This window comes from Leucopleurus acutus, assembly GCF_964270905.1.
Source record: "Leucopleurus acutus genome assembly, chromosome: 2".
NCBI classification, from domain to species: Eukaryota; Metazoa; Chordata; class Mammalia; order Artiodactyla; family Delphinidae; genus Leucopleurus; species Leucopleurus acutus.
In genome coordinates, this window is record NC_139143.1 from 84,011,542 (window position 1) to 84,021,645 (window position 10,104).

A 10,104-nucleotide genomic window follows, 5' to 3' on the forward strand; every position below is an offset into this window, starting at 1 on the left:
GGGAGAGGTCAAAGATTAGAGGAGTTTTACCAAAGAATGAGAGCTCCAAGTGACATGTCATAAAGGGTTTTATTATTAGGTATGGTAATGCCAAGTGCTGAGACAGATAAACCTTTACATCTCCATAATCTAACCTGTATCTTAAACAGACTGTACTTTTCACTCACACAAAGTCCAATGTTTGGTGTCTAGCAGTCATTCAGGAACCTGACTGACAAGCATGATTCAACACATGATTTCCAAAGTCATCCTGGGTGTTGACATCCAGTTGCCAGAAGAGAGAATAACAAGGGAGGTTTAGGGGGCCAAACTTCAAAGTGTTTCCTCTGTCACAAGACCGCACCAAACTGCAAGGGAGGTTGGCTGGAAAATATGATGTAACTCTATGTTGTAGAAGAAAGAGAAATAGGTTTGGTAAGTAGCTAGCAGCCACCACCTCCGTTTGAAAGGAGGATAGGCAGAGGAGGGATGGGTCTGTGTCCAAACCCTCATCCTGACAAGTGAAGAATTCAAGTTCAGGCCTCAGCTAAGATTCCAGGACCTGAGACTAGGGCCTGGGATTCAGGGGATCAGAGAGAAGGAAGTTTTTGTGGCATGGAACAGGGTCAGAGAGTTGGAGCCAAATTCAGCAGTGGTGGAGAGGTGGGTGGATAAGGTTCTCTTTCTAGTAACTAGACCACACACTTCCTAAGCCATCTGTCTTCAATAACGAGCAAAAGATGGGTTGACGTGGATTTGAAGGCACTTGATCCAGTGCCCTCCAAAAACGGGAGACTTACTAGAGGCCATAACAAGAAATCTTGTGGCAGCCAACTATGCCCTCCCCCATATACTCACACAAAAACTCTTTCTCCTGTGCTTTCACAGTTGCCTTTGATAACCTATTAAGCCCAGAGTCTAAATCAGTGTATACCAAAAACATATTGTCCTTTATTCACGGTCAAAAAGGACCTAATCTTCATTTAAACACTCCCAAGAGAAGAAGGGAAATATATTCTATCCTTCCTATGCAGTCAAGTAAACGAAGGAAACCGAAACAGTGGTACTTGGAAACTCAAGTACAGCTTGCTTCTCTCTCCTCTCGTCTGGAAACTGGATGTCAACACCCAGGATGACTTTGGAAGTCATGTGTTGAGGATGGCAGAGGTTGGATGCACACTGTCACTTCTCTACTGGGGCCAGCTTCTAACAGAAACAGGCAAAAGCTGGAAATCTACAGAGGTAGGAGGCTCTCAGGCAAGGCCCCACAGCCAGGCTGGGAGTGTCAGCCTTGACTGGAGAAGGCCAAGTGGGCAGGCAGGGATCTTGGTAAGGGGAATGAGGTCATCAGCTGCTGGAATACTTCTCTAGTGTCGAGGGCTTTGACAGATGCCTCTCTTCTCCCAGGAGGCCAAGTATTGCAGCTTTCTAGGCAGAAACAAGGGGAGTTTCTGCCTCCACACTTTAAAAACCAATTCTATGTGTAGTGCATTCATTGGAATTACAGCTACTACATAGACAGATGGGGTGGAATCCAACAGGCCATCCAGGCAAATGTGGCAGGTTATTCTGCTCAAATCAGCTTATTCTGCTTGAAGGATATGTGTTCTCCAAACGTCTGAATCAAGTGCCAAGAGAAACCAAAGAGTGAATAAGGCAATTGTAAGACCAACCAGTTCCAGATGGCAAGGGACATCAATAGTTCATACCAGCTCTTAAAAAAGGGGCCCCTAAGGTCTTCCTGAAACTAAGACCACAGAGTTAGGTCATTTATCACGGGTCCTGGGTGAGGAGCCAGAGCTGCAAGACACAGTATATCACCAACCCTATCACCTGCTAGTACCTACAGTGAGCATTGGTGGCCAAGTCATGCTGCCTGAGGCCACCGCTCAAGGACACAGGACAATTTAGCCGAAAAGCCCAGGGAGTCTTGTAGCAGTTGTCTGCTGACCTGGAGGAAAGGTCTGTCCCCTCTGTGTCTCTTCATCTGGCTTGAACCCAGGAAAGCACTCTGTACTGCCCAGTCCTCTAAGTGTCCCTCTACAGTGGCACTGACGAGAAAAAGGAGGTCAAGGCCCTGGGTCATCTACATAGTTCTTTTTCCTTTTCTTTTTTTTTAAAATAAATTTATTTTATTTATTTATTTTTGGCTGTATTGGGTCTTCGTTGCTGCGCGCAGCCTTTCTCTAGTTGCAGCGAGTGGGCACTACTCTTCGTTTCAGTGCACGGGCTTCTCACTGCAGTGGCTTCTCTTGTTTGAGAGCACGGGCTCTAGGCGCGTGGGCTTCAGTAGTTGTGGCACGCGGGCTCAGTAGTTGTGGCTTGCGGCTGTAGAGCGCAGGCTCAGTAGTTGTGACGCTCGGGCTTAGTTGCTCTGCGGCATGTGGGATCTTTCCAGACCAGGGCTCAAACCCGTGTCCCCTGCATTGGCAGGCAGATTCTTAAACCACTGCGCCACCAGGGAAGCCCACCTACATAGTTCTTGAGTGGCAGCAATGGTGCTGGAAGAGGTGCAGAGGCCACACCCTGGGCCCTCATTCAAGGGAGAAGCTCTGCTCAATTATGAAGACCCCTGGGGTACAAGAAAGAACCTTGCTCTTTAAGATAGAAGATCTGGGTTCTAGTCTCAACTCTGCTACTGTTTGGCCATCATTTCTCTTTGGGTCTGTTTCCTGCTCTATAAAAATGAAAGAGTAGATGAGGTGATCTCCAAGTTCCTGGTCTGAGGTCTTATTGTTTGGCTACCCAGTGTGTCAGTCATTTGCTTGATTGCTCTCAGATCCCCACCCTTCCCCTACTCTGCCTTAGACTGCAGAGGGCTAGTGCCTGCAATATACATTTCCCAGTCTCCTTTGTCATCTGGCTTTGGAAGGCTCTGGTGGAAGACTGGAAGGTGGGAAGTAAGGAGATGTCAGGGTATTTCTCCCCTTCTCTGTTTTGGGAGGCAACTCAAGTAGTGGCTGTGTCTCCATGGTTACAGATCCTGCTAGACAGCCCTCATCTTCCTATTTGCCTTTTGTGTTCTTCCACCACCTTGGTAACAAATTCCCTGTGTCAAACTCCCTCTGTTGAACCATCTAACAACTGCTGTTTTCCTCACCAGACCCCAACTAACACAGCCAGGTTGTGGATTATCTGCGGTCAGTTTTCAGTCCCACTGCTGTACACCCTTGTGTGCATCCTTAATTTAATATCCACCAAGAGAAGGAAATGGAAGGCAAGAGAAAGGAGGACAATGAACTGTCAAAGATTGAGCATAACCCTGGCTAAATCCAAATCTCAGCCCATTTTCCCCAGCGCACTGCACAGCTGAACACAGCTGGAGAAAACCCACACAACCTTGCTGTCCGGTCTCACTTTAGAGCCTCGATCGTTATCCTAAAGTGGGCCCGTAATACTGCCCTGCAGTCATCCTGCAGTTTCCTAGATCATTCACTCTCCTGCTTTCCTAGGCGACTGTTTCTTTCCTGGTCCTCTCTACTCAAATGCCTAGCACCACCTCCTCCCCCATCATCACTCTCAGCTAAAGACCTCGCTTCCTGTTTCACTGAGAAATCAGAAGCATTCAGAAAGAGCAAGCTCCCACTACCACACCTCTCCACCTACTACCTCTACCAATTTATTCTACTTCCCCTCCAGTAACTGTGGGTGAACTGTTCACACAGCAGGCAGGGGACCACCCTTAGCTCTGTTTCTTATGCATGACACCTATTTCTTCTAGTCTACTTGGCAATATTGCTCCAAATATTCTCCTTTCTCTCTTCTGCATTATCAGTTTTCCTTTTCTATTTGATTTTTTCCATCAGCAAACATACCATATTTCTGTCATTTAATTTTTTTTCTCTTGATGCTATTCCCTCTCTGGCCACTGCCCCACTTCTCCCTACTCTTTTAGCGAACTCTGCCAGAGAGTTGTCTTTGCTCTCTTCCTTCTATTCTTTCTCAAGCCCACTCCAATCAGGCTTTTGCCTTCACCACTCCATTGAAACTGGTCTTGGCAAAGTCACTAATGACTCTGCAGGGCTAAATCTAATGGTCAACTCTCAGTCCTTATTTTATCGGACCTTCCCACAGCATCTGGCACAGCTGGTTCCTCCTCCTCTCCCACTCTAACTGTTGGGCACTCAGCACTCGGTCTTTGGATCCTTTTTCTTTTCTACCTTCAGTTCATCAAATCTTGTGACTTTAAATTCCATCTACATTTCTCTTGGTGCCCACATTTATACTTCCAGTCTGGGCCTCTCCTCTGAGCTCCGGATTCATATATCCAACTGCTTGCTCAGCATCTCCATTTAGATGTCTAACAGACATCTCCTCGTTTAATAGATCTAAATCTGAGCCCCTGATATTTCCCCCTCTCAGTAAATGGCAACTCCATTCTTCCAGTTGTTTAGGCCAAGAACCTTGGATAATTCTTTCTCTTAAATGGGGATGGATCCATCAGGGAATCCTACTGACTCTATCTACAGAATATATCCAGAAACTGACTACCGCAACACAGATCCATGCCCCAATCATCTTGTGCCAAGATTATTTCAATATTCTCCTGTATGAGTTCCCTACTTACAGCCTTACCCCTTTTATTCTATTCTCAACGCAGCCACCAGAGCAACCCTTTTAATGCATAAGTCAAGTCATATCACTCCTCAGCTCACCACAAGAAGAAGCTAAAATTGTTACAAGTGCTACAAGCCCCCGAAGAGTCTGGCCCCGCTCTCTCTGACCTCACTTCCCCATCACTCCTTCTGTTCCAGCTACACTGGCCTCTTCGCCTCCTTGAACACTCCAGGCATACTTCTGCCTCAGGGCCTTTGCATTTCCATTGCTTATGCCTAGAATGCTTTTCCCTCAGATATCCTTTCTCCTTCCTTCATATCGCTATTGAAATGTTACATTCTCAAGGTGGCCATCTTTGACCACACTATGTAAAATTGCATGCTCTCCTGACACCCTCTATGATCCTCCCCTAATTTAATTTTTTCCCCAACAGTGATTTCCATCTAATAAACTGTATTTTTTTACTCAGTTATTTTTGTCTGTGGTCTTTCTTCCCCCACTAAAGTATCTAGCCAGAAGATTTCTCTGTTTTCTCACTGCTATATCCCCAGAGTGCAGTATACAGTGCCTGGCACACAGTAGGTAGTCAATAACTATGGATGAATGAATGAATGAATGAAGCCACAGAATCAAACTTCCTTAAATCCTACCCTTCTTCTGGACTGCTTATCACAGAAGACAAAAATGTCCTTATTGTCAAGTCAGATTGAAGTGGGGTTTCTCTTTTCATGTACTTTTAGCAGAAGTCAGCCTAACTGATGCGCATGTGTGATCTTGTTTAATCTTCATGCCAACTCTGAGAGTTAGGTATTTTCTCTCCATTTTTCAGATGGGAAAGGTGAACCCCAGAGAGATTAAGTTACAGGCCAGAGGTCACACAGCTAATAAGTCCCAGAGCTCAGATCCCCAGCCCACCTGACTGATGCCACAGCTGTGAGTTCTCGGCTGCAGCACTCCACACAGACCACCCTCCCCAGAAATGACACCAGGGCTGAGCTGAGTCAGCAGCCACAGGACTGGAGGGTCTGCGTGCCACCAGGGATCTCCACAAAAGAAACATTTGCTCCCCCCAAACCCTCAAGTATCAGATGTCAGAATAATCATCTTGTTTCCTGAGTTTCACAATTTGTCTTGTTGCTGTCGTTATTGCCTGTCTGCTTCCCCATTCTGTGTCTCCCCAGCACCTAGCACCATGAAGGGATAAATGAACTAATTCAGACACAATTCTGCTTAATATCATTCATCCATTCAACAATCCTGCTTGAGCACCCGCCTTGTTCTAAGCACTGTCTTTGTGATGCTTACAGTCTGCTAAGGGAGGAGGACATTAAATAATCACAGCAATAAATCACAGAAAAAAACAAAACAAAACTGTGAACAGTACCATAAAGGAAAAGTATGGGATGCTGTGAAAGTAGACAAGAGAACCCCCTAATTTCAACGGGAGCATGTCAGTGAGGGCCTCTAGATCTGAAGGGTGAAGGGGAAGTGGTCCTAGAAGAGGAAATAGCTTATGCAAACATCCTAAGGAGTGAATGAAGGATAGTGAGTGTGCCTGGAATACAGTTGATGGTCTCATCTTGTCAGTGGTGGCCTGTGTCTCCTAGGATCTGCCTTCAAGGAGGGGAAGGAAGGGGGAGACATCCTCCATGTTTACAGTTTAACACACTTCTGACAAGGATTGGGGGTGGGTGGACACAGCCTGACCTTGACTCACTGATGGAAACAGCTCTGTCCTCAGTGTCTCTATGTCCAGAAATTTCAAGCTTGGTCCCTTTTCCCTGGTCCAGTGTAATTGAGAGAACCAGTCACTACAAATCACTCTGTCTGGGAGCAACTGGGATGTCTCCAGAACTGAACAACGGGGGCCAAGGCAGGATTCCAGCAAGGAGGGCTTTGCAGAAGTTACCATTTGTGTCGCAGTGCCTGTGGCTTTCACCTAGGAGGGCTGGGTGGGGCCAGCGTAGCATTAAGGGATGGAGGCCACTGCCCACTAATGGCTGTGTCCCTTTTCACTGCAGCCCTCCCCAACTCCCAAGCAGCCAGGGCCCAGCAGAGAAGGCCCCAGGGCACAGGGCTGGCTTGCTGCTAGCAACCTGAAGGGAGGAGTTAAGAAGGCCGGCCTGACGGCCGCAAAGACAGAGCTGTGTTTATCCAGGAAAAGAGGTTGTACGTAGGCAACGAAGGCCCCTGCCAGCTCCTCCCAGGACTGGGCTGGGGTAGCAAGCTGGAGAGGAAGCTGCTCCCCCACCCCGGGGCTCTGAACGCCTCCTGGCCAGAGGCCAGGACCCAGAGGCGGCCCACCAGTGAGGCCTGCACTCTGGGCGCCTGACCGAGCCTGCTGCCGTGGGCTCAGACTCCCAGGCAGAAAGTCGGAACCTCGCGCTCCCTGAGGTGCGGCGAGGGGGTGCGGTAAGCGCGCGCTGGCGGCGGGGCCTCCCGGAGTCAGCTCAGGGGGTGGCAGAGGATCAATGCTGTCTTTGTGCTCACTGGTTTCCTAGGGAGAAAGGGAGTGGGGAGTGGGAGGGGCGGCCCAACGGCTGGGCCCTCGCGGCAGAGCTCGGGATGCGGTAGGGCTGGGACGCAGGGAGCGGGACAGTCAGGGCTTTAGGAGGGGTGGGATTCTGTGCTCCCGAGAGGTGCGTCTCCTCGAACCGGCCCTAAGTGCTCGCTCGCAGGGCAGCAGCAGCCAAGTGTGCAGCGAGTCTGCTTCTGGCCTGGAACGACTCGGGAAGGCGAGGGAGGCGCGAGAGGAGGCAGGTGTGGCTAGGGCCGAAGGATGGCTCAGCCTGGAGAAGCTTGCGGTGCCGCCCGGGAGTGCAGCCTGCGGGGATGGGGTGCTGGGGAAACGGGGGTAGTCCCAAGGGGCGCCAGATCAGACACTGGAGGAGAGCCTTAGTCTTCTGGATTGGGCATGAGAGAAGGGGGTGAACCCTCCAAGGGCCGCGGTGTCTCTTCAGGGGGAGACTGTATAGGAGCGGGGGTTCCGAACCCGGGTCGGTGTCTGCGGCTACAGACCTTTTGTTAATGAGGGTGTCACTCTATTCTCCTAATAGGAGTCTAGGCTCCTAGTGGGTGTGTAAGGCCTTCTAACTCTGAAGTGGGTGTACATCTTCAGTACCAGCGGGAGCAATGGGAGAGCCTGTGTACTCGGATGTCCGAGGCCTGATCCGAAAATGTGACTGTCTAGCCCTGGGCTCCCTCTATTTCTCCCTGGACCCCCCGACTTTGCCGCCCTTTGTCCCTCCCCATTCTCCCCCTACCCCGCTCTAACAGGGGCTTGTGCACCCCGTGGGCCCGTAAAGAAGGGCACGGCGGCAGACCACCCGGTGCTCGTTTGCAGCATCACCCACCTTGGGCTTTCCTTCTTTCCTTGTACAGGCCTCCACCTGAGACGCTGGGTTTGGACCCTCTCGGCCTCGTGGAACTCGGACTTTCAGCCCCCCACCCCACCGCATGTGGCTCTTGGAGAAAGCTGGCTACTGGGTGGGGGCCGCGGAGCCCAGGGCCCGGTGGGCGCCCTCCGGCCTGTTTCCTAAGCGCCGCACCCCGTGCCCGCTGGCTCGCGCCTGCCCCAACGTCCTCACCCCCGATCGCATTCCGCAGTTCTTCATCCCGCCTCGGCTCCCCGACCCAGGCGGCGCCGAGCCCCTCAGCGGGCGCGACGTGGACGGGCGCGGCCTCCCCGAGGCCTGTTCGCTGCCGCACTTGGCAGGCCGCGAAGGTTGGGCCTTCCTGCCCGAGAGCCCGCACACGCGCCGGCGCGAGTCCCTGTTCCACTCGCCGCCGTCCGCCCCGGCCGGGGGGCTGCCCCCCGCGCAGTCCAGGCTGCACGTCTCCTCCCCGGACCTGCGCCTCTGCCGGGCCCCCGACAGCGACACGGCCTCGTCGCCCGACTCGTCGCCCTTTGGCTCGCCGCGGCCAGGCCCCGGCCGGCCCCGGCCGCCCAGGCCGCGCTCGCTGTGCCCAGAGGAGACGAGCTCGGCCGACACCAGCCCGTACGCGCCGCGCCGAGCGGGGCCGCCCACGCCGCCGCTCTTCCACCTCGATTTCTTGTGCCGCGAGCTGCGGCCGGCCAAGGAGAGCGTGCTGCGCCTCGAGCCCCTGGGCGGGCAGCTGCGGCTATCCGCCGAGTACCAGGCCTGGCCCGGGCGGCTGCGGCTGCGCCTGGTGAGCGCCGAGGGCCTGCCCGGGTCGCGGGCCGGCCCCGGGAGCGGCGGCGGCGGCTGCTGCGTGGTGCTGAGGCTGCGGCCGCGCGCCCGGGCGCGGGGCCAGCGGAGCCGCGTGGTCAAATGCAGCGCCAACCCCATCTTCAATGAGGACTTTTTCTTCGACGGGCTCGGGCCGCCTGACCTGGCCGCCCACAGTCTGAGGGCCAAGGTGCTGGACAGGGGAGCAGGCTTCCGCAGGGACGTGCTGCTGGGGGAGTGTGAGACGCCCCTGATTGCCCTGCTGCCCACCCTGCGTGGTGGGCTAGGTCCCGGAGCCTCCCTGGCGCCTGCCCATCTCAGCCTGTAGCCTGAGAGACTGTCTCTTCCTCAGGAGGTCTCCACCGGGTCTGCAGTCCTCATTCTTTCCATCTGCCCGGCATGTATTTATTTTTGCTAATAAAATATCTGTTTGTCTCTGGCGGTCTCTCTCCCACTTGTTGGCACCCTACGCTCTCAGATCTACAGCCCACCCTCCTCCCTCTGCCCTGGCCGTACACGGGATGGAGGAAGCTCATTCAGTTGTCTGATTTGGAGCAGACCTTAAGCAGTGGTTCTCAAACTTGAATGAGCATCACAATAACCAGACATCAGAAATCCTGGATGAGCTTGGTAAACATGCAGAAAGAATCCTGGGCTCCATTCCTGAGAGACCCTGACACTAGTTCAGTAGGTCTGGCCTGAGTAGGTTCTAGGTTCCCTGTTCAAACAGGTCCCTACCCCTTCAGGGGGCCCTCCAATCACTGAGTCACTCCAGAAAAAAACTCTGACTGAAACCAGCAAAAGCCACCTTCCGCTGGGGGTTCCTTGGGGCTGCACAGGGGAAAGCAGCACTACCCCACCCATCTACCCACCCCCCCATCTGTTCTGAAGAGAGATGAAATTTCCGTGTCTTGGGAGTGAGTCAGTGGATGTAAGACTAGCACACTATGCCTTTAGGTGTCCTCTCTCTTGCCTGTCCCTTCCACACCTGTGCCACCCTTGGGGGTAAAGCTGGAGCCAGGAGCTAGAACAGTGCTTGGGTAATGAAAGACCAAGATAGAATGTCCCAGGGATTGAGGTCCTGGGGGAAGAGGGGGTCCCGCTGGACTGTGAGAACTGTTCTCAGGGGTGCCCAGAAAACGCTACCCCAGTGAGTAGGGGCAGAATGTGGAAAATGGATAAATGTAGGTCACATTGTGTTTACCTCCTACCTGAATGTCCCTGACGTCAGCAGTGACCTTCTTCTCTCTCCCCCACCTTCCCTGGAGCTGGTTCCTCTTGGCTCAGGCCAGGCTTGGAGGAGGAAAGAAGGGAGGGGGAGAGGGAGGGAGGAAGGGAGGCGCTGTGCCAACCCAACTTCTTTCTCCCTCCCCGCTTT

General features: G+C 52.7%; 1 protein-coding gene across 1 annotated transcript; it reads left to right on the forward strand.

Annotated features, from left to right (window-relative positions):
- Positions 1-6,930: 6,930 nt before the first annotated feature.
- On the forward strand, positions 6,931-9,165 carry C2CD4D (C2 calcium dependent domain containing 4D). The gene is made up of 2 exons (XM_082833432.1): positions 6,931-6,948; positions 7,918-9,165. The coding sequence occupies exon 2, from the start codon at positions 7,993-7,995 to the stop codon at positions 9,052-9,054; it is 1,062 nt and encodes a 353-aa protein (XP_082689558.1). The 5' UTR covers positions 6,931-6,948; positions 7,918-7,992; the 3' UTR covers positions 9,055-9,165.
- The last annotated feature ends 939 nt before the right edge of the window (positions 9,166-10,104 follow it).

Excerpts from the sequence above, each read along its gene's own strand:
- C2CD4D (XM_082833432.1), top strand. The coding sequence starts at position 7,993 with ATGTGGCTCTTGGAGAAAGCTGGCTACTGGGTGGGGGCCGCGGAGCCC.